At 43.7% G+C, this 24,872-nt stretch overlaps 1 protein-coding gene across 1 annotated transcript; it reads right to left on the reverse strand.

Annotated features, from left to right (window-relative positions):
• Positions 1-1,975: 1,975 nt before the first annotated feature.
• SPATA18 (spermatogenesis associated 18) lies at positions 1,976-24,414 on the reverse strand. The gene is made up of 12 exons (XM_056855226.1): positions 24,328-24,414; positions 21,169-21,274; positions 20,956-21,071; positions 18,317-18,435; positions 14,891-14,986; positions 10,279-10,413; positions 8,574-8,811; positions 7,890-8,048; positions 5,523-5,698; positions 3,652-3,775; positions 2,534-2,632; positions 1,976-2,062 (listed from the first exon to the last, which is right to left on the reverse strand). Exons 1-12 carry the CDS (start codon positions 24,412-24,414, stop codon positions 1,976-1,978), a joined length of 1,542 nt encoding a protein of 513 aa, XP_056711204.1.
• Between the last annotated feature and the right edge of the window lie 458 nt (positions 24,415-24,872).

Raw genomic sequence — 24,872 nt, forward strand, 5'->3', positions numbered from 1 at the left:
AACAAAGACCTGAAGTCGTGGGAGGGGTGACCGTGAGGGAAACAGCCATGCATAAAAGGCTTAATACTCCTATCCATGTGAACAAATCCTATTATCCTATGTAAAAAGGCAAGGCTCCAAACAAGTCGCTGGTGTCCCTTGTATTTAAGACTGGTCCCAAGGATGAGGTATAGGAAAAGGGGGGGGGGGGAGATCTCCTGGAAAGCTAAAATGGCACCAAACGTTTTATCAGCACCAAATGTTAAAACCATACAATAGGTCAGTAGAAACATGCGCTCCCAAGATCAAAGCAATTAATGTCTCAAACACAACTAGAGACTGAAATAGGATTCGCCTTCATAATTTCATGTGAAAGCAAGGCCAAGTACTTTGTCGGTCATGACCCTGCCAATGCGAAATATTTTAAATTGGGCCATGCTAAAGCAGAGTTCCACCCTTCTAACTCTGCTTAGGATGACACTGAAACTCTGATATATTTCGACGGAACTTTAAAAGGGTTTATCCTTTGCCCTAAAGAAGCACCATTGTGTGACGACTGTATTTCAAGTGATAATTGCAATACATTACCATGCTCAATACTTAAGCAGGATGTCAAAACTGGACATTTAAGATCTTTGTACCATATTCATTACATCAGTAACACTCCCCCCCCCAAAAAAAAGACTTGCTCTAAGAGCTGTGTAAACACGTTCTCTTAAAATAAAAAATAAAAAATAAATGATTATCTTAAAATGTCTATGCAATTTTTAAATCAAATTTGTTGCATTAATTCCTTTTTTTCCCAAATCAAAAGTTATAAAAACACACTAAGTATCGATCCCGTTTCGCTCTCCATTTGGAGTGATTCAAAACTGTTGTTCACATTATTTTAAGTGAGGTTTGAGGTACTCTTGGAACAGGAGAAGGCACCAAAGAAGCGAACTGATCCAGATGTACAGAATCAAAAAACCATATCCAGTTAGCCTAAAGTCCTATTGGAGAAAAATACATATTTCAGTATATGGCTAGGTTTGCTCAATATCTGCATTTGAAGTGCTTCACATTGGGACTGCGTGTACAATCCAGATATTCCTCATGTCAGCTGGTCTGATTACATTGCAATTGTAAGAACACTTTTCTGGGAGTAAGCCCCAATGAACAAAATAGGACTGACTACCAAGTAGACCTGCTTAAGATTGCTTTCCTAGTAAGGTTTCCAGGTCCCCTCCTTGCCATCGGCGGGAGCTTCGGTTGAGGGGGGAGCAATTTGCGAGTGCACAGTGCGCACACGCAATAATGTCCCTTCCAGGGTAAACCAAGAAGCGACTGGGATGCTCTAGCATGTTCCTCAAAAAGCTCTATGGTTTCCATAGTTTTTTAAGGACGTGCTAGAGCGCCCCTGTTGCTTCCGGGTTTACCTCGGAAGGGACATTATTGTGCCACACATGTATGGGAATTGTCCCCTGCTTTAGCTGGCCAGTTTCCTCTGCTGGCCAGCTGAGGGGAGATGGACAAACCTGTTAATTGGCTGGCAACTGCCAATTAACCCTATTTCCTAGTCAACCATGAGCCTGGCAGGACCTGTAGCAATGGCCATGGGATTGGCTTTCGTCAGCATTCAGCCAAAATGGCTACAATCCAATGCCGAATTAAGTTCACTTGCCCATTGAATTTCAGTGGTGTTAAGCAAGCTTAGCTCTGTGTGGGATGGTGGCCCTCAGACATCCTTTGCTCAGCCTCCATAAAACAGCTCTACAAGAAACCATGTGAATTTATCAATGACTGCTAGCAATAAAGATTGAGAGAGTATTGTTATCCATGACATGAGAAATGGGGAATTCTATAAGTCGGAACCAGAAGTCTTTTTACAACATTAAAAGAATGAAAGCGCCTTATGTGAAAAGAGAATAATGGTTAACGCGATGTGCTTTTTTAAGGGGTGGAAAAACCACCCTGCGCATTGTTATATTATCTCTTTACTTGATCATTCAAGAGGTTAAAGCCATGATTGTCTAAGTTCTGAATATGCCCACTTACTTGGGCTTCCACTCCTTAGCGGGGAAGGGCTGCGGCTTCGAGATAGCTGAAAGACAAATAACAATAGGAAAGGTAAATACCTTGGTCCCTCTTGACTTATTTTGTTCAAGGCACCTCACTGAAAAAGATGGTTAACAGTGGTGGTTAGGAGCGGTGGACTCTAATCTGGAGAACTGGGTTTGCTTCCCCACTCCTATACATGAAGCCAGCTGGGTGACCTTGGGCTAGTCACAGTCTCTTACAGCTCTCTCAGCCCCACCTACCTCACAGGGTGTCTGTTGTGGGGAGAAGGGAAGGTGATTGCAAGCTGCTTTGAGACTCCTTAAAGGTAGAGAAAAGTGGGGTATAAAAAACCAACTCTTCTTCTTCTAACAAAAGACTGCCAGCTGTATTCTCCAATTCTACCATGTACTAGTAGTTCCTGCATTGTTTGAGCTTTTTTAAAAAAGCTTCTTTGCACATCCCTCAGTTAGTATCTTGTTTGGATTATAACATTTACTATAACATTCTACTTTACCAAGTGCCGGGAGTGGCCTGCACCATGCGACAGAGGGCTCGCGCTGCGGCTGCGACTCTGGCTCCGGCCTCTACTTCTGCTCCTACTCCTGTGAGACCACTAAAACAGAATACAGAATATGACACAGATCTACAGTAAGCAGGAATCATTCCCTGTGGCGAGATTATCTGGCCTCTGTATGTTTAAAATAGGGTTGCCAAGTGCCCGGTGGTGATGGGTCAAATCCCGCCGATCCACCGGGCTGCCCGCCAACCAGCTGATAGCCAGCGGGCACTCTGTGCACACGTGCGCATGCGTCACTTTCAGTTACCCGAACGTGACGCGGACGCTCTGGCAATCATGGATAAAACTCTATGGAAACCATAGAGTTTTAGCCAAGATGGCTAGAGAGTCCGCGTCACTTCGGGGTACTCCCGGAAGTGACGTAGGCACGTTGTGTGGGGTGTGCCTGTTGTGGGGAGAGGAAGGGAAGGAGATTGCAAACTGGCTTGATTCACCTTAAAAGGGAGAGCAAGTCAGCATATAAAAATCAACTCTTCTTCTTCTATAGTGCCATAGAGTCCACCCTTCAAAGCATCCCTAAGGAAGGGGCTTTAATGTTTCTTCCCAGACTATTTACTGGACATGAAATATACCAACAGCCTTATGAAAGAGCAGCATTTCAGGGGTCATATCAAGCTACAGACATGACACAGAGGGTGAACTGTAGAGATCCCAGAGTCATATGTAATTTGGCCCTTATCTCTGTGAGTACTGAACTGATAGATAATTAAATATATCATCACCATCCATTCATCCATCCCTGTAGAGATCCCAGTACAAATCAGGGCTCTCCGCATCTGTTATATTAAAAAAAATGGTTGGGAGCTCCGCACATGGGACTCCCAGAGTCACGTATAATTTGGCCCTTATCTCTGTGAGTACTAAACTGATCAATAATTAAATATACCATCCCAATCCAGTCAGATTATCAAAGACAGAAAGTGTAGAAATAATTTAGGGGAAAGACTTAATTATCTGCTTGGTTGCAGGAAGGACAGGCAAATGGTTTTGTCTGAACCTCTCTGGCCTCAGGGCCTTCATGATGAAAATATAAATATCCAAAAAAGAGCTCTTACCAGAGCACCTCTTCTTGTGACTACCTCTCCCTTGACAATGACAGAATCATTTTCCATAAGAGCAGGCCACACGTGATAGGCCACAAGAGGAGCTGTGAAATCAGAGTCATAGCTGCGACGGTACCTAATTGGACACAAGGAAGATCAGGTTGCAAATAAGTTGATAAGCATTCGATTCCAGAGCGCCCCACTTGTATTAATTGTTTTGGCGGTTGTCCAGTATTACCAGCACAAAAATGGCTAAAATGGGAGTATCTCACATTACAAATGGCAACCCACCACCAACTTCAAGAATTCTCTGTATGTGTTATTGAACTACAACCCCTTCCCCAAATATGTATGTTGCTAACCATTGTAACAAAGGAATTCTCTGAAACGTTTGCTTCACTTTGGCCTTTTATGCAGGGACGTTTCCCTGTAATCACTGCTTCAGGGCTTCCTTTTGATTATGCATGCCTTTTCCACCTGCAGAGGTTGCCTCCCTGTCACTGCATTTTCCAGATGCTGATTTTGCCAAAATCTGGAAAATGCAGGCAAAACGCGCGGAGACAGCGAGGTGACCTCTGATGGGCAGAAAAGGCATGCATAATCAAAAGGAAGCCTGAAGCATTCGGCGGGGGTGACCTAGGGCTGCCAACCTTCAGGTACTAGCTGGAGATCTCCCGCTATTACAACTGATCTCTAGCCGATAGAGATCAGTTCACCTGGAAAAAATGGCCATTTTGGCAATTGGACCCTATGACATTGAAGTCCCTCCCCTCCCCAAACCCTGCCCTCCTCAGGCTCTGCCCCAAAACCTCCCAATGGTGGCAAACAGGGACCTGACAACCCTAAGATGACTGCGGGGAAACGTCCCTGCATAAAAGGCCTGCATTTTTGCTCACTCTTTCCCCCATTTTTCCTTGGCATGGTAAAAAATTTTCCTTGGCATCTCAATCAAACTTTATTGCTATAGCCAAGGCCACTGCACAACAGGTTAAAATTGTTGCTAAAAATAAAGAACTCCACATGCAAACAAGCTCATTAATAAAATAGAGAAATCATGCACACATTCATAAGCCATATTAGTCAAGAGGTATGACAACCCCAAAAGGGGTCGCCATAAGTCGGCTGCGACTTGAAGGCACTTTACACACACACATGACAATGAAAACAGCATTTGGGGGCATCTATTACCCCACAAATCGAGCTTGAATTTTCTTTGCTGCGATTGCAAATATTGCAGCATTGGAAAATGCATATTTAGTATGTGTTTTACTAAAGATAATGAAGGATAATAATGTTAATTTGGGATTGGTTAAGAATGAATACTGAAGTATAATGTAAGAAAGGACTTGTTCATTATGGAAGTACCAATAAATATATATTTAATTTTATCAACCATTTACATTTTTATTCCTTTGAGTGGTTGCGTAGGTAGGGGCCCCCATGCACTGCTTTGCCCAGGGGCCTATAACACGGTTAAGAGGGCCCTGCCTCCAGGACAAGGAGCCTTCCACCAACACAAAGGGGCTTACTGCAATGGATAGGGTTGCCAGGTCCCTCTTTGCCACTGGTGGGAGGTTTTTGGGGCAGAGCCTGAGGAGGGCAGGGTTTGGGGAGGGGAGGGACTTCAATGCCATGGAGTCCAATTGCCAAAGCGGCCATTTTCTCCAGGTGAACTGATCTCTGTCGGCTGGAGATCAGTTGTAATAGCGGGAGATCTCCAGCTAGTACCTGGAGGTTGGCAACCCTAGCAATGGAAGAGGCATGTATTCCACCTGCAGAATAATCCAGCGTTAGCAAAATGGAAACTTAGGATTCAGTCCGATGTCTTTTGCACCCTTCAGCCTTCACACAAGACGGAACATACAAGACTGTCTTTCCCTTACTTGTGCTCATTAAAAAGTTCACCCTCGGAAGCAAATGAAATGTCAAGTGGAGGATCCAAGGTCTGCATTGAAAAGGCTACACGGCACAGCTCTCGTATTAAACTGCTGATCAGGATAAAATCAACCTCTGGTGGAAAGGAAATCCTAGGATGGATGTTCATTGCATGAATTACTTCCTGAAAGCAAATGGGAGAGAGATTGTCATTTTCTAGAGGAAACAAATCTGAACTTACAAAACCTTTTTTCCAGTAACATATATGCATGAGACCCCCATTACTTTAACCTTCTCAAACTCATTTTGGAAGGAGGGGAAAATATGTGTTATTAGGATAATGCAGGATACTATGCTTTAGAAGAAAAGCACCCTGTATTTAAAGCAGCCTCATAAATAGGGTTGCCAGCCTCCAAGTATTAGCTGGAGATCTCCTGCTGTTACAACTGATCTCCAGCCAATAGAGATCAGTTCACCTAGAGAAAATGGCCGCTTTGGCAATTGGACTCTGTGGCATTGAAGTCCCTCCCCAAACCCTGACCCCCCTCAGGCTCCGCCCCCCAAACCTCCCAGCGGTGGCGAAGAGGGACTTGGCAACCCTACTCATAAACATGTTGACATCAGTTGCAGGACATTTTTGTACTCTGCTGCTTAGAATTCAAACATCATTTGGTATACAAATATTTTTGTGTCACATTTCCCCAGAATTCAAATCGCTGTATTTATTATTTCCCTTTCTCTCTCGTCACATACAAACCTTGTCATTGTTTAGGCTTTTGGTGATTAAGGCAGGGGCTGGGAGTGTGTTTCTCTTTCGCCCTCTCTAAACTATTATAGTTTTTACTAGGGACTTTTATGTAGGGATGTTTCCCCGCAGTCGCCCCCACTGGCTGCTTCGGGGCTTCCTTTCGATTATGCATGCCTTTTCCGCCCGTCAGAGGTCAGCTCACTCTCCCCCCGCGTTTTGTCCATGTTTTCCAAATGATTTTAGCCAGAATCTGGAAAACGTGGGCAAAACGCACGGGGAGAGCGAGGGAACCTCTGATGGCCGGAAAAGGCATGCATAATCGAAAGGAAGCCTCAAAGCAGTCAGTAGGGGTGACCGCAGGGAAACGTCCCAGCATAAAAGGCCTAGTTTTCCTGCTGCCAGGGTTTCTTGGGGGGGGGGGTGCTCCTTTTATAATTATATATCCTACTTTTCAGATAATCGTCTCCTTAAGTGGCCCACATCAGTCAAGAGAAACAGGCAGTTACTGTTGCTATTGCTTATTTGCATGTTTTCTATATTGTTTATACTGTGTGCTGACTTGAACACCCCACTGTCACAACAACATTAAAATATATTAATTACTAGAAATTATTCTACATAAAGCCCTTACCTAGATGGCTGATTCTTACATATGTTACTATGACTGTTTGTTATTTATTAACCTATTTATATTCCGCCTTTCTCTTTTGTGGCTTAAGGTGGCTTTGCTTACCATTTGTTCTAGTTATGGTTTTAACATAAAGTAACCTATTCATAAACCATTCACTGAACTTTAGTTTGGATCTCTTGCGTGGAGCAAGAGATAGGACTAGATAGACTATAAGACCCCTTCCAAGTCTTTGAATCTAAGGGAGATAACTGAAGGGTAGGACAAAGGAAAACTCAGTTCACCTGCTCTGTTTTATAGCTCATGTTGCTGCTTCAAGTTAAACTGCTGCTTTCTTGTGTGTGTGTGTGTGTGTGTGTGTGTGTGTGTGTGTGTGTGTGTGTGTGTATTAAGAGCTTGGGCATACTTTATATTATCTTCTAACCCTGAGTTTAATAACTCTTTAGCCTGTATTTATTTTGAATGAACGGTTTGACTTTTATTGGATGGGGATTTTTTGTTGCTGCTGTTTAGACTGCCATTATTTTATAGGGGCATTTAATATTGGTTTTGGTATGCTAAGTTGCTTCTTGTGTCTTGGCAGAAAGATGAGCCATAAGTACAAGAGAAAAAGAATAAATAATTTTAATTTTATTCTTTCTAAAGAATGCAACCACACCAGAAAACCCAATGATTACCCAAATTATATTAAAGAAGTTAAGGGGCTGTGGTTGTATCGTTTCCATGCAGAAGATCCCCACTTCTGTACCTGGGCTTTAAAAAAGCATCATATACTAAATGATGTGAAAGACTTCTACCTGAGACCCTGGACCGCGCCTGCCATTTATTAGAGCACTCAGTACGGACTTCAGCAGTCCAGTGGTTTGACAGTATAAGGCAGTTTCGTGCGTTCAAATTTTTCAGGAGAAAGACCACAACCTGGTCCAACCAAATTTAAATATTCATGCTTCATTAAACTAAACAGGACATGGGAGGAATATAGCTTGCTTGCAAACTTACATTGACGCTGGACTGAACATCATATAAATCTTCCTGGCGAATAATATAGTCCATTACTATGTCTTCGAGTGACTCAGACCCTGACAAACTTAGGGACAATGTTTTTCTCACACGCATTTTGAACTGTCGGAAGGCCTTCTTTGCCGCATGGAAGGACTCCTAAAAATAAAACAGGCAGTTACCCCAAGCAGCCCAGGAAAAACAATCCACAAGTAGATTAAAACTGGTGGACACTGGGGTTTCTTTGTACTACTTACTACACATCTTCCTGCTACTTACCTAGAATTAAATATTTGAAGATTTGAAGCATGCGTCTGGGCCCAGCCGGTGACCTGAAATGAACGGTCCCTGGAACCTATCAAGCCACACTACCTTCTGCTGTCTTGTCACTTCAACATGTTTTACAGTGAACTGCTGACCCAACAATATTACACCTCATCCTAAGACCCCTACACTTATGTGGTGCATCTTCAGATCAGTCTGCTGATCATGTTAGATTTTTTAATATTTCTACAGCTGAAAGAATACTGTTAGGGTCAACAAGGCTTGACTCAAGGAACTCCTGCACTTAAGAGAAAGTTACTAAACCAAATTATATTTATTCTAGTTGATATGGGAATGAGATGTTTTTGTTTATAAATTAGTACAATGTTAGCAATATTGCCAAGGAATAGAATTTCATACCATAGCCACCACATAGATTATTCTCTGCACCACCTCCAGATCATCAATATAGCTCCTCAGGAGGGTTTGAGCATCCAAACGTTCTTGAGCATAAATGTCTCTGAAGCGTTCTACAAGGTGAGCATGACGGGGAGCATTGGTAATTCTGGCTCTGCCAGGGGAAATGCTCTTCACTGGAAGTGGACTGGGGGATCTGCTTCGGACCGATCTTGGAGAAGGAGATCGACTTCGTGCCAGCCTATAACATTTCAAAATGACTTTAAGTGAAGACTGTTCTAGCTTACTCCCTTAAGAACTAGGATTGAAAGAAAAAGAATTATCGATACAGTCAATAATAACAATGCAATTTATTATTAACATTTTAACAGTAACATTAGGATCCTTGAAGAAAATCTGTGTTTCTTGCTTAACTCGTCATAATCATTGATGGCAAAATAATAATAATAATGAGGCTCTCCATTGTTCTAGACTACAGTTTCCTTTAATTTGTCAACCAAGTTATGGCTCCTCATTTCAAGTTTTGCTCTTACTAGCTTCATCAAAAAGCACTCTTTGTCTCTAAACAAACTTCAAGCTTTATTTGAATAAAAACTTTCACAGTGCTCTCAGTAGGGTTGCCAGTTGCTGGGATTGGCAGGTTGCCCACCAATCCACCGAGCTACTCGGAGTGGCAATCACATGCGCAATGAGGCTACATCACTTCCAGGTTTACCCCTGGAAGTGATGCATCGCGACAGGATGCTCTAGCACTCAGTCCTCCAAAACGCTACAGTGGAAGTGACATAATTGTGTCGCATGCGGGCTTGCCACCCCAGCCCTGCCCCAAAAACCTCCTGCCGGTAGAGAGTGGGGACCTGGCAACCCTATCTCTCAGTCTGTGGCCCGACTAAAGAGAAACAGAATGCTCTTGTCCAATTCCTAATTCCTCCCAGGAAGTACAACATGGCCAGTCCCTCTCTCATAACTCTTTTCCATATTGCTATGCCTCTCACATTCAACATCCTTTTTGAAAAACCACTTTCATAAACACATCACCGTTTCTTCTCCCAAAATGAAAAGGATGCAGTTCTTCCTCTTCAACAAAACCTCAACGTGCACCATCCTAGCTTGAAGGACCCTGGCCATAGCAGCTGGTTTGTATTGTAGGAAAAGAAAGGGAAACTGAATACATACACAATAATTTAATGGGGGCAGAAGGAGAAGGAGAGAGAAAAGTGGTGGTGGAGAGTGCTGTCTCAAGTCACAGCCAATTTATAGTGATCCTGTATGGCAGGGGTGTCAAACATGGGCCAGATGCAGCCCCTTGAGAGCCCTTATCCAGCAAGAGACCTTCATTAATAGAGTGAAATTTAGCTTTTTAGCAGCCCCTCAAGCCAGAGGAGGAGCCCCGTAGCGCAGAGTAGTAAGCTGGACTACTGCAGTCAAAAGCTCTGTTCACGACCTGAGTTCGATCCCGACAAAAGTCGGTTTCAGGTAGCCGGCTCAAGGTTGACTCAGCCTTCCATCCTTCCGAGGTCGGTAAAATGAGTACCCAGCTTGCTGGGGGTCAAATGTAGACGACTGGGGAAGGCAATGGCAAACCACCCTGTAAACATAGTCTGCCTAGTAAACGTTGGGATGTGACGTCACCCCATGGGTCAGTAATGACCCGGTGCTTGCACAGGGGACTACCTTTACCTTTTACAAGCCAGAGGAGGGCCCCTACCTGCTTTGCAGAACAGATTTTTGAGCACCGAGAATGGCAACCTCGTCCTTCAGCATTTGAAGCTGCTGCTCATAGTCACTCAGCTGCTCCAGATTCCTCAAAGCACATTCTTCTTTTGTCTGAGATGCCTTTAGACTTAACCACACAAAATAAATATGATCAAAAGAGGCACTTCTGTCCACAAAACAGCCTGCTTTTTAATCTATGTGGAATCTTAGAAGTTAATAACTCGAAAAAACCCCAGTTACCAAAAACACAGAAGAAAACTGAAATGACATTTAACCTTTACTCATATTTCAAGAGTTGCACATTTTATATTTAAACTTGCTGATTTACTTCAATCTAAAGCAGTGTGAAAGTTCTTACAGTGCAATCCTAACCAGAGTTACCCCTTTCTGTGTGTGTGTGTGTGTGTGTGTGTAAAGCGCCGTCAAGTCGCAGTCGACATATGGCAACCCCTTTTTGGGGTTTTCATGGCAAGAGACTAACAGAGGTGGTTTGCCAGTGCCTTCCTCTGCACAGCAACCCTGGTATTCCTTGGTGGTCTCCCATCCAAATACTAACCAGGGCTGACCCTGCTTAGCTTCTGAGATCTGACAAGATCAGGCTAGCCTGGGCCAACCAGGTCAGGGCACACCTAGGTCCATTGAAATCAGGGTATAACTCTGCTTAGGCTGGAATCTATTTCTTTAGAAATTAAGCTATAATAGCACAACATGAACGGAGGTATGTAATTGTAGCACAGCTGTTAAGAACATCTGCTGGAAGTCAGGAAGTCCCTGGTCCCAGTTTCCACCAGTCATGAATGTGCTAGTTGGCTTTAGGGAAGCAATTTCTTTCAAGTCTCCATCTATAACATGGAGATGAAAACAATAAAATATAAATAATCTGGGGAAGGGTTATGGCTCAGTGGCAGAGCATCTCCTTTGCATGCAGAAGGTCACAAGTTCAACCCCCAGCTTCTCCAGTTAAAACAAATAGGTTGAACAACCTTTTCCTGAGAGCTGCTGCCAGTCACAATGGACAATACTGACCTTGATAGACGAATGCTCTGACTCAATATAAGGCAGCGTCATATGTTCATAATCAAAGTGGCGCTGTATTTGTTTGTTTGAAATTTCCATACCTCATCTCTCCATTACTAGTGTATCCAAGAAGGGTTAAAATGTTAAAAATCCAATAAAATGTCAGATAACACAAAGAAGCAGAAGCCAATAAAACAGTACCAGGATTAAAAGAGCAATGTACTGGAGTTTGGAGGAAATGGAAAGGAAAGGAAGGCGTGACAGAGAAGAAAAGGAAGAAATGTGAACAAGGGCAGCTACATTTGACATGCAGCTCAAGCTTGGGCATGTTTCAGAACTAAGGTGCTTGATAGGGCTTCCTGGATTGCGGCCATATGGATCAGGACTTGGTAGGTTGCCTGAGGACTTACTTGAAGCCCCTCTTCCTGGAAGATTATGTCAGATGGAGAAAATGGCCATTTTGGAAGGTGGACTCCTTGGCATTATACTCCATTGAATCCTTCCCCTCCCCAAACCTCCTCGGTTCCACACACACACACCCAAATCTCCAGGTATTTCCAAACCCAGAGCTGGCAATGCCATCTCTAAACATGTGCAGCAGATCTGCTGAAACTGAGGGAGAAGCATAGTTACTTTTGCTGATATGTAAAAAATGATATCAACCAGACGAATAGGGTTGCCAGGTCCCTCTTCGCCACCTGTGGTAGGTTTTGGGGGCAGAGCCTGAGGAGGGCGGGGTTTGGGGAGGGGAAGGACTTCATTGCCATAGAGTTCGAGTGCCAAAGTGGCCATTTTCTCCAGAGCTTCATCTGTAGGGTTGCCAACCTCCAGGTACTGGAAGGAAAAATGCACCTATGCTATAACGAGGCAGTTGGCAAGAAAAAACAGCACAGAGCTCTATATATTTCAATTACAAAAACTATAATAATGCTACACATGACAAACAATGTGACCACTGTGTATAACCACCAAAGGTGTAACAAAACAGACAATACAAACAATACAAACATGGAAGATAATCTCTCAAGGTACATCAAAAAAGTTATGCTTTCTTTTTTGCACATGGCATTGTTGCAAAGTTCTTCAACAGTGCATCAATTACAAATTTCTTCGTTATGCCAATCAGGCTAGAGGTGAAATTAAATTAGCTTCTCAAGAAGTTTTCACAGCCAGAAAGGAAAAAAGGAACGCCTTCTGGATTGTTTTGCACGTTTTCGCCGCTAGGGGGCTTCATCAACATTTCCACAGCGCAAACGGCTCCGCTGGTTCAACTTGCAGATCAAAGCTTGTAGTCATGTATAGCATTATCAATTTATTATAGTTTTTGTAATAGAAATATATAGAGCTTTGTGCTGTTTTTTCTTGCCAACCTCCAGGTACTGGCTGGAGATCTCCTGCTATTACAACTGATCTCCAAGCAATAGAGATCAGTTCCCCTGGAGAAAATAGCTGCTTTGGCAATTGGACTCTATGGCATTGAAGCCCCTCCCCAAACCCCACCCCAAAAACCTCCCGCTGGTGGCGAAGAGGGACCTGGCAACCCTACCAGTAACCATGCTTTGTGATGTCATGCTGGCAGGCTCAATTCCAAGTCTGGGCTGTTAACATTTTACATATATATATTTACATGGCCTAAAGGCCCAGTCTTAAGGAGACTAGGCATGACAGCAATATCCTAAAATGGGATTGTGATGTCAGTGTGCGAGGGATGTGACAACAATGGTTATGACCAGATTGTTGTTCTAACAATTACTCCCAGTCCCTTAATCTATTTATTTTAAATATCTGTGTAAGTCTCTTCAGTGTTTATTTGTGGTGGTTCCCCCAAAACATAAATATACCAAAGCCACCATCAAAACGTCAAAAAGTCTCAATATAAGCCTGCAAAACCTCAACATAAAACACCAGACAATAAAAACACCTAATTAAATAGCAAAACAAGTCAAGCTACATTAAAATAAGAGCCCAGCGCATATCTTAAAGAGTAGTTAACACCTACCTTAAAAACTACAGTAAATCTTCTTTCGTTCAAAAAACCCTTCAAAGGCAATACCCAGAAGCCAACTAATGGATCTTAAATTTTTAAAAAGAAACCTAAAAATATAAGAGTGCCATTCTGCAATGCAGATGACATTAATGGGGCATTTTGTGAATCAGAGGTAACTTATCGCTATACTTTTGACCTGCCAAAGACCATGAATACTACGCGACATTGTTAAAACTGTTCAATTGGCATGGCTTCTGAAGAATTCTAGGCGCTATAGTTTTTCTGACAGTCCAGAGAACTCGTCGCTTAAGCCATTTCAGCTTTATCAGTTTAAAGCTGGAACAGGAACGACCTCCTAAAACCACTACAAAAGGGCTGCCGCAACACTTTTAAACAGAGAGGCGCAGAGTGGTAAAGCTGCAGTACTGCAGTCAAAAGCTCTGCTCACAACCTGAGTTCGATCCCGATGGAAGTCAATTTCAGGTAGCTGGCTCAAGGTCGACTCAGCCTTCTATCCTTCCAAGGTCGATAAAATGAGTACCCAGCTTGCTGGGGGTAAAGGGAAGATGACTGGGGAAGGCAATGGCAAACCACCCCATAAAACAAAGTCTGCCTAGTAAACGTCAAGATGTGACGTCACCCCATGGGTCAGGAATGACCCGGTGCTTGCACAGGGGACCTTTACCTTTACCTTTTTAATTTCACACAGCCTAGTTTCTTTCGCCTTTTGAGAAACTGGGGGGGGGGGCTCATCCTCATTTGTCTAGAACAGTGATTCCCAAAGTGGACAGTATCACCCACTGGGGGGGGTAGGATTACCTAGCGGGGCACTAAGAGGCAAAAGGGCAGCAAGGGGGTGCTAGAGGTGGGTCCCTTCAACTGTGTTGTTCACTAATTTACAATAGCTCGAGCTATGGCACCATTTTGGCAAATTTGGTGGAAACTATCAGAATTTTTTTCCAGACTTGAAGAGCTGGTACCACTGGATCAAGTACATCAGTTTTGTGAATAAATTTCAGCTAAAACGTTTTAATTTGATTTCGAACAGATGTAGTTCGATTTATTATTACGGCAATAGCCAGAAAAGATGCAAACCTTGTCAATAAAACCAATTACATGATAAATAATCTCTTTGTACAAAATACAGATAAAATTATATCAATTAAAATTCACCTTATTAACACTAATACCCTTCTCCAAGCGGATTTTAATTGCTGAAGAGCAATACTTGTCTACCTGCAAATAATACTGAGAGTCTCCCTCCCATAAGAGGAATTTAATTTTATCTTCCTCTAATTTCGAACAGATGTGCAATTAATTGTTACTGTTCTGAAATTTTATTGTTATTATCTTCTTTAGTGAGTCATGCAAACCCCTATTTTGAATAATGCTTTTTATAGGATAGGGTAGGGGGCGCTGGGGTTGAGTTTGTGCAACCAAGGGGGCGGTGGCCCGAAAAGTTTGGGAACCAATGATCTAGAACAACTGAGAACAACCAACAAGTAACAACGCACCACATGAACAAATACACAGTAACCAATACACCTGAAACCAGCTTAGCAAGCTGCCAAAGAATAGGCAGCCACCTTGTTTTTCTTACTCTGCTTTTAGCCGGACAATTTCATCCTCTGCTGCCAAAAGAGTGGTAGCTGATTTGGTCTTTGTGTCTTCAAGAGCCAACTGGGCTTGTGCAAGACTGCAAGAGAAAATCAACACCAGAGATATGCCTTTAATGTCAAAAACAGGAATTCCTCTAGCATATTTGGTAAAACTAAGTAAATATCACTTCAGGAGATTCTTTGTATTTGGAATTGGAAAGTCATGCTAGAGACAGCCAACCAGTATGTAAGAAACTTGTCAAAGTCACATGGACTATAACAGCATCACCAGCGAAGATCATCAGATGCTTAAGCCTCCACTTTCTTTTCCAGCCTTTTCATTTTCTGTACCATCTCTCTGCTTGCCTATATCTGTATAATTCACCATATTTCAATACAAAAATATGCAGCACAGTATGCTTTGCTGGGCTCCTTGCATATATTTTCCTGGCAAAAGACCAGTTTCTGCACATGTTGTTTCCATACATTTAGTACCTGGAATTCAGTTCCCAAGGTAAGAAAACAGCATATGAACCTGCCTTATAACAAGCCAGACCATTGCTCCGTCTAGTACAATATTGCCTGCTTTCAGTGTCACAGTCCTGCTACCCAAAACCCTTTAATTAGAAATGCTGGGGGCTCTACCAGGGAATTTAAATGTGCAAAGCATGTTCTCTGCCAATAAGCTATGGGCTTTCTCCCACATATAAATTAAAGCTCAAACTCCTTTTAATGTGATTTTTTTCCTCATAGACTGTTAATCACCTTCTAACAATGCTGTTTATGACTGACTGAAGATCTTCAGACACACAATTACTTGACAGTGCAGCTTCCTCTCCAAATCCTGGTTCACTAGACAAACCAGGTATAGATTACTGATGCCTTCCTATATACTAGGGTTACCAGCTCTGAGTTGGGAAATACCTGGAGATTTTTGGGGGTGGAGCCTGAGGAGGGCAAGGTTTGGGGAGGGGAGGGACTTCAATGCCATAGAGTCTAATTGCCAAAGCGGCCATTTTCTCCAGGTGAACTGATCTCTATCGGCTGGAGATCAGTTGTAACATCAGGAGAGCTCTAGCTAGTACCTGGAGGTTGACAACCCTATTATAAACATGGACAGTTCTTCTGCACACTAACCAGTGTTGTCTATGATGATCAAAACTAGCTGCATGGACTGGTAGAGATGTAGCAGTCCATAAATGTAAAAATAATTGCTACTAAGACATCATACTATCAAGGGGGGACCGAAAAGACTAAAAACAGTTTCAGGTGGGTAGCAGCCTGTAGTAGCAGAACAAATCTGAGTCAGCACCTTAGAGACCAACGACATTTTCCAGGCTGTGAGCCAAACCTCACTTTGGACAAAAACACATGGTCGCTTTAGCCTCCTTTATTCCCCGTTTCAGCCAGGATTCAGCCAGGATCGAACGCACATTTGGCGAAACGTATGCGTTCGATCCTGGCTGAATCCTGGCTGAAACAGGGAATAAAGGAGGCTAAAGCGACCATACGTTTTCGCCCTTTGTCAGATATCTGACAAAGGGGCCAGTGGGCCGGAGTTTTGATTTCCTATATTGAAGCTGTAGCCTGTACATGTTTCAAAAGATATTAGAATGATATAGCAAACTGCACAGGTGAAGCTGCTGTATGCATTTATGTAAAAAAAAATAAAAAGCCAACAGTTGCGGTGTTTTCAAAAAAGTTTTGATGGTAACAGTGAAAGTGAGATAGAAGTGTCATGAAAGAATTTTAAGCATTTTGAAAAAGTTCTTGAATGATGCAGACGTAGAAAGATATAGAAAAGATAAGGAATCCCCATATTAATTTCTGAGATCAGTTAAGGCATAACTGCAGAGCTAGCTGTAGATATATGATGAGACAGAGGAGTGGTCCGATTTCATCATATCTAGGAAATGCCCGTATGATAAGTAGCCAGACTCTTGGTTCAGCATTATAGCTTGAAGCCAGAAGTTGAGAAAACATCCCCAGAAGAAGAAATAACCTTTTTTTCCTGAGACACTTGCACTAATAACAGGAGCATGAATGTAGAGACTTAATTGCCTGTTTTGGTCCCATAATCTTCTCCCCTGTTATCGGGGAACAGACAAAAATGAACAGAAAAAAAAGGTTGATTTCTCCTGAATATTTCAACTGTGGAGATCAGATGTTCTTTAGAAGTGCACATAGCTCCTACCCACCCACCTGCAAACAATTACAGACAAGCTTCTGTTTTCTATCAGTGGTATCACTTAATCCATGGCTTAAATAAGTGTAACAAATATACATCTCAGTTGGGAGAAAACAGCAAAGAAACCACAGGAGATCCAATATTAGTGACCTTAATAGCCTTACATCTTAGCACTTACTGAATGTTCAATATTCAATTTGTCTGGCCAATCTGGACCAATCATGTTACATTTAGCAATCTGCTGAGAATTTCCCTTAGTCTCTGATTTTCTTAAAAGAAAAGCTATTCCCACTGGTATGAGTTCTTTTAAACACACGAGACTGAAAATCTGTAGCTCATAAACAGCTAATTACTATTTACATGAAAGCAAAAGTTTACAAGGTTGTATTTAACCAAACATATACTTTTATACTGTATTTGCCATGGAAACCAGCACAGGCTTACTATCACTACCATGGTAAAGATTCCATATCCAGCCATAACGTGGTATTCAAGAAATATTAGTCAGTATAGGCTGATTTGAATAGGTCACACCTTGCACAAAAGGAAACCCTCAACATGCTTCTGGAAGCAACTGCTCCAACTTCTAAAAATAAAATGAATAAACCAAGAAAAACTACATTTAGGGGCCATGTAATCTGTGAATAATCCCACAATTAAAACCAGCCCTACAATTAAAAGTTGTGGGCTTTAGGCAGTAAATTCCAGCAAGGGTTAATTCTCCAGCCTCCACCTTTGATAGAGTTGCCAGGTCCCTATTCACCACTGGCGGGAAGTTTTTGGGGTGGAGCCTGAGGAGGGCGGGGTTTGGGGAGGGGAGGGACTTCAATGCCATAGAGTCCAATTGCTGAATTTGCCATTTTCTCCATGTGAACTGATCTCTATCGGATGGAGATCAGCTATAATAGGAGATCTCCAGCTAGTACCTGGAGGTTGGCAACCCTAACCTTTGAGGAAAAGGAGAGCTCCAGAGCTCCACAAAGGTGGGCAGCTGAGAATCACATCACAAATGATGCTTTCCATGCACAGTCTGTATAGTCTTTCAAATATGACAAACATACAACATAATACCATAACCCAGCCATAATTATATGCTAATTAATTTACAAAGTTTGAAATGTACATATGTTATAAATTCTCCCCCCCCCCAAAAAAAAACCCACATAATTAAACATTTTCAAAACTCTTTTAGAGGGGAAAAAGAAATGAATTATTTATGGAAAACATTTAATTGTCCTACTCTTGCTGGACAAGGGTGAGCTGTAAACGGGTGGAGTTCAGTTCTCTTTCCAGCTGTTGTATTTCATGGTTCCGAGAGTTGGCCAATTCCCTCAGTTGCCTTTCTTTCTCATGTGACTCCTACAATGAAGTATAAATAGAGAAACTATACACAAAAAGCTGTCTTTTTTTAAAAAAATCTGTCAGTATGTTTTGGAATGTTGCAGAGCTCTTGATTTTAAATGAAGATGTGTTTATTCAGAAAGAAAAAAACACAACCCTCTGGTTGTTGGGATGCATGCGCTGGTTCCCTTCTGCTAAATGAGGACTTGTCCTCCAGTGGAAGGACTTCCTCCAATAACAAAAATTATTCTGCTGGCAGAAGGAAATAATTGGATCTAACTCACTGCCTTAGTATGCAATAACAGAGGAATGTATTTTCTGCAATACGGACAGGCTTGTTTGGTCAGATCAAAGGCTCAGATCTTTGTACCATCCTTCCTTGGACATCAAGATAAATGAGACATTTTGCCTGCAGTTTATTAATAGGGTATTCCTGCTGCGCTGCCCAGATCCTGTAGTTTAAAATTTCAGGGCATCCTTAGACACAAGATACCCTCTGGAGACATTTCAGTCTTTCACAAATTCACGTTAGCTAGCTCAGTAATATTACTGTACCTTGTGGCAAAGACTGATCACGTGAAGCTATTTACACTGAACCAGATCATTGGTCCATCAAGACAGTATTGTCTATTCAGACTGGAAGCAACTCTACAGGGTCTCAGGTGGAGGTCTTCCACATCACCCACCACCTGATCCTTTTTAACTGGAGGTGCCAAGATTGAAACTTGTACCTTCGGCATGCCAAGAAGATGCTCTACTACTGTGCCATGGACCCTCCCATCCAAAGGCCAAGATTCTACTATTATATATTTAATACTTCATCCTAAACTTCTCTTGCCCTGACCTGGATGGCCCAGGCTAGCCTAATCTTGTCAGATCTCAAAAGCTAAGCAGGGTCAGCCCTGGTTAGTATTTGGATGGGAGACCACCAAGGAATAACAGGGTTGCTTTGCAGAGGAAGGCACTGGCAAACCACCTCTGTTAGTCTCTTGCCATGAAAACCCCAAAAAGAGGGTCGCCATAAGTCAGCTGCAACTTGACGGCACTTTACAGAACTCTCTGCAAACATCTGGATGACACAACAAAGGCAGGGGGCAGGAGAACTTTGTAATGTGTGATTTTCTAGTGAGAGAGAACAGACAGACAATGCTGTCGGGTGGCTGAAGCATAATACTAGAACACAGGGTCATCTGCTGAAGCTGGAGGGTGAGAGATTCAAAAAAGATAAAAGGAAGTATTTCTTCAAACAAAGCATAGTTAAATTGTGGAACTCCCTGCCCCAGGATGTGGTGATGGCTGCCAACTTGGAAGGCTTTCAGAGGGGAGTGGACATGTTCATGGAGGAGAGGGCTATCCATGGCTACTAGTTAAAATGGATACTAGTCATGATGCATACCTATGCTCTCCAGGATCAGAGGAGCATGTCTATTATATTAGGTGCTGTGGAACACAGGCAGGATGGTGCTGCTGCAGTCGTCTTGTTTGTGGGCTTCCTAGAGGCACCTGGTTGGCCACTGTGTGAACAGACTGCTGGACTTGATGGGACTTGGTCTGATCCAGCAGGGCTTTACTTATGTTCTTAACTACTACATTTGCTGTGTGAAGGACTGTCTGTTTGCCTCCTATGCTTGTAAGTCTGCAAATAAAGCTGGTTCTACGGAAACACTGTAAGTCTCCAGTGCTCTCTCCTCCAAAGAAAACCAACTCAGCTAAGCACTGGCTCTGGTACTGCAGTTCAAACTGTGCTCACGACCTAAGTTTGATCCCAACGGACGTCGGTTTCACATAGCTGGTTCAAGGTTGACTCAGCCTTCCATCTTTCTGAGGTCGGTAAAATGAGGACCCAGCTTAGTGGGGGTAAAGCGTAGAAAACTGGGGAAGGCAATGACAAACCACCCTGTAAACAAAGTCTGCCTAGTAAATGTTGTGATGTGATGTCACCCCATGGGTCAGGAATGACCCGGTGTTTGCACCTTTAGGGAAATGAGCTGCACTTAACTCAGTATTAGAATGTGATAGCTGGTTCAAAGACTAAAATATTGGGATTAAAACTGGTATTCACAAACAAGAAACAATTCTACGCCTCACGTGCAACGTCACACTCCCATTCAAAGGAACCAGGAAAGATACAGGGTTGGATCCACCAAAGCATTCTTTCTCACCTCTCCTTTTGCGGCCCAAAGTGCACCCCAAAATGCTGTTTTTGGAAGCAGTATTTCAGGGGGTATTTTGGACTGCAGCGGGAGGAGAAGGCAAGAAAGTTGTGGTCCATAGGCTGAAACCCTTCCATCTATGGAAATACGCTGTTGGATCCAACCCATAATGTACTGTAGTATGATACCTATCTTGACAGGCAGATATCACAATTGTGCTTCGTACTTACATTTATAGGGCAATTCATTTGAACACCAGATCAACCTCAATGTCCATTCAAATCAGGAGGAGGAAAAATGCCAAATACATAGTAATGCAAGATCTCAAGTGATGCCTCTTAAACTTTGTGATTTGCTAGTTACAATTAAGAACTGTTAATTGTACCTGGGAAAGAGAGAAGCTGGTTTCCAAGGTCCTTCCAGGAGCAGGGCTAGAAAAACAAGTCCCCAGCCATGGCAGGAGACGAGATTTGATTGTGTCCACTCCTCCATAATGTCCACCTGCGTCAATGAGTGAAAAAAGACATAAACAAAAACATAACCCCTATAGCACATATATGCCTATAACCCATACATACAGAATGTGTAACAACCTCACCTTCTCGAGCTGTGTGATTGAGGATGTTGAAAAGTTGCCCCTGAATCATGGCGCTCAATTCCATGATTTCACAGCATCGGTTCAAATTCTGATCACACGAATTTACCTGTAAATCAGAACGCCTTGTTTACTCTGTCATCATATTGTACTTTTATTGTTCACTTTAAGTCGTTTTATCTTTGTGCATCACAGTCCCTAGGATTAACAAGACTGCATCATCTAAGCAATCAGGCAGAGTCCAAACCGCTGAGGCAAATAACATTTCACAGGAGCACTGGAGCTTCCATCATTAAGAACGAAACAGCCTTTAGTGTGTATCATGTCAATGGCCCACAAGTCATAATGGGAAGCCTAAAAGTGTTATCAAGAGCTTTTCATCTCCTTCAGAGGATTTCTTTGCAAACTTCATGGTTGAAAGGCATTTCTAAGGGCATACTCTACTACACTGTGTGTGTGTAAAGTGCCGTCAAGTCGCAGCCGACTTATGGCGACCCCTCTTTGGGGTTTTCATGGCTACATTATTCATTTAACAGTCATTCCCTAGTACTACAGCTCTGCAACCTAGCAATCTACAGCCAAAGAGTTCAGAACAAAACTAAAGTGTTACTAACAGCTACCACTGAACGTGCATAGTTAGGGGTGTCGCTCTATACCCACATCTCTAAGGTACATTCCTTTTTTACTGGCACTGTCAATTAGAACAGTGACTCTGTTCTATTTATTAGCAGAATTGCCACTCGGGACTACACTGGGATCAAGACCCCTTGTCTACAACTATGAAACTTCAATAGCCTCTCAAAATTACAATTCCTAGGATTGGGGGGAGGGAATACTATGGATCCTAAACTAGTCGGGTTAGTCTTTGATAAGTGTATCATATATATTTGTCCTTAGCTTTAGAGAACACCTGTATACTCAACAAGGAAACATACAATGGTCAACTAATGCTTTACTCCCATTCTTGCTTGTCTCAAGATAAACAGCATGTTCAGAGCTACTAGTTGTATCTAGCAAAATATTGAACTTTCTATCAATTCTGCCAAAACGAATAAATGGGGAAGTTTGCACTTCTTTATCAAAGTACTAACACACTTGTTGTGCTTGCTTTGGCAGCACGTATACAAAGGGCTAACACTTGTACAGAAGTACAGGAAATGAAGTACTAGCTGTCACGGGTACAAAGAAACTGCCACCCCCAGGCTGTGAAAGAGAAAACCAGCATAATACACTGTGTTTCAGTTAAAACTCTTTTGCCATTATTATATGCTTACATTTGATTTGTCTTCGTGATTCAATACAACAACAATGTGAACATGCTTAAAATCTGCTACTGAGCACAGGTTTTGTATTCAGAAGCCGAGGACTTGTTCAGGTGTAATGTTTTGCCTCCATGGACCGGATAATTTATGATGCATACACCTCAAACTGCTTGGGCAGATCTGTAATTAATACAATCTCTTGAAATGGGGTAGTGCCATGTACGCCCCACCTTGGGCCTCTTGAAAGAAGAGTGGAATCACAGAGGATAAACCGAAATTAGTGAGTTCTAATGTTAGGAAGGAATCACACCCTGGTGGTGGAAAGTGCCATCAGGTCACAGCTGACTTATGGCAGGCAACCCTGTAGGACTCTCAAGGCAAGAGACATTCCGGGGTAGTTTGTCACTGCCTGCCTCCATGTTACCCTCCTGGTATTCCTTGGAGGTCTCCCATCCACACACTAGCCAGGGCCAACCCTGCTTAGCTTCTGAGATCAGACTAGCCTGGGCTATCCAGGTCAGGGCAATCACACCCTACAAATGGAATTTAAGTAAAGTTCCAGATGTTTTCCAGGAAGTTTCAGCTTGTTCTGGCACTGGATTGCACACAAAAGTCCTGTTCCATTGTGGAGTATTCCTCGAGTGCAAAGATCTTTCCAGTGTTGAAAGACACCTCTTCTGCAGGAGTAAGGAGCCTTTGCAGGGTGGCAGGGTGGTCCCTGGCACTGAAGCTCAGTCATCATGTTAGAGGAGGGGCCGTGGCTCAGCGGTAGAGCCTCTGCTTGGCATGCAGAAGGTCCCAGGTTCAATCCCCAGCATCTCCAGTTAAAGGGACTAGGCAGGTGTGTGTGTGTGTAAAGTGCTGTCAAGTTGCAGCTGACTTATGGCGACCCCTTTTTGGGGTTTTCATGGCAAGAGACTAACAGAGGTGGTTTGCCAGCGCCTTCCTCTGTTATTCCTTGGTGGTCTCCCATCCAAATATTAACCAGGGCTGACCCTGCTTAGCGTCTGAGATCTGATGAGATCAGGCTAGCCTGGGCCATCCAGGTCAGGGCTACTAGGCAGGTAGGCGATGCGAAAGACCCCTGCCTGAGACCCTGGAGAGCCGCTGCCGGTCTGAGTAGACAATACTGACTTGGATGGACCTTGATGGTCTGATTGAGTATAAGGCAGCTTCGTGTGTTCATCAGTGGAACCCAACCTCTCCATCCAATCCTTAGCCTGAGCTAACCGGAAGAACCAATCACAAAGCAGCGTGGGGAAGGCGCCCAGTCAATCACTGCAGTTCTGTAACTATGGCAACCACAACAGTGTCCGCCGGGCGCTGGCAACCAGCGTCCTTGGTTACAGCTTTTCCCGGGAAAATCGCTACAGGTCGCTCCCCGGCACATGGGCTCGGATCCATCTCCCGCCATAAACGCCCGTCCCGGCACAAACAGCCTGAACTCGCAACTCTGAACGGGAGGGCAAAACGCTTCTCTTCTCCTCCCCGTTTAGAAGCTCCTGAGATTTTTTTTTTTTTTTTTTTTAAACAACAGTTTCTGCCTTATTATTCATGGAAGGTTTTGCCTTGGATTTGCCACTCTATAGATGCACATTTCCCCCGTCTGAATTCTCAAAACTCTGCATGGCGGCTTATTGTTGAGTTTTGAGAATACGAATGGGGGGAAAGTGCCTCTAAAGAGTGGCAACTCCAAGGCAAAACCTTCCATGGAAACGGCGCTCAGAAGCCCGTTTTCCCCCCACCGGACAGCCCAATTGCAACATGGGGGGGGGGGGCGGGGGAAGAGAAACAGCGTTTTGCCCGACAAAGGGCGCAGCACGCTGCGGAGAGCGCAAGGCCCTTTCCCCCCGCCCCACGGAGGATCGTCCGGCCCCCAGAGCATTGGGGCCCCACTCACGTGATAGTCCTTATACCACCGCTCCAGCTTCTGCTGCAAAACCCCGCACTTCTCGCTGCCGATCAGCCTTCTCAGGCTCTCGGCCATCGCTCCGTGGGCCGAGTGGGGCTGGGGTGGGAGGGGAGCCTTCGCAGAGGGGCGCCTTTCCCGGCCACAGGACCACGAGCATCGGTGTTCCGGCCTCCCCCCTCCCGGTTGCCAGCCGCCCCCGGGGAACCGACGGGGCGGGGGGAGAGCGAGGAGCGAGGAAATGCCCTCTGCCGCTGGCCGCCCCGGGCTAGGCGCTGCCTCGTCTACAGGCCCTCCCTCTATGACTAGAGCGTTTTTATACGGGGCGATTGTTCAACAAACTGACGTTTGCTTGGCCTCGGGTGCCAGGGACGTCCAGAGGGCGCTTTGGTTGTAGCAACGCCGGGGGGGGGGGGGGAAAGCCTCCCTCCCTCCCTCTCTTTGCCCTGCCCTCTGGTCGCACTTTCCGTGCATTCCCACCGATGTATTAAGGGTTGGGAAACGTTATAAAAAATACTGTTCGCACTTTCGATGTA

Source organism: Euleptes europaea, chromosome 9, assembly GCF_029931775.1.
Source record: "Euleptes europaea isolate rEulEur1 chromosome 9, rEulEur1.hap1, whole genome shotgun sequence".
Classification (NCBI taxonomy): Eukaryota; Metazoa; Chordata; class Lepidosauria; order Squamata; family Sphaerodactylidae; genus Euleptes; species Euleptes europaea.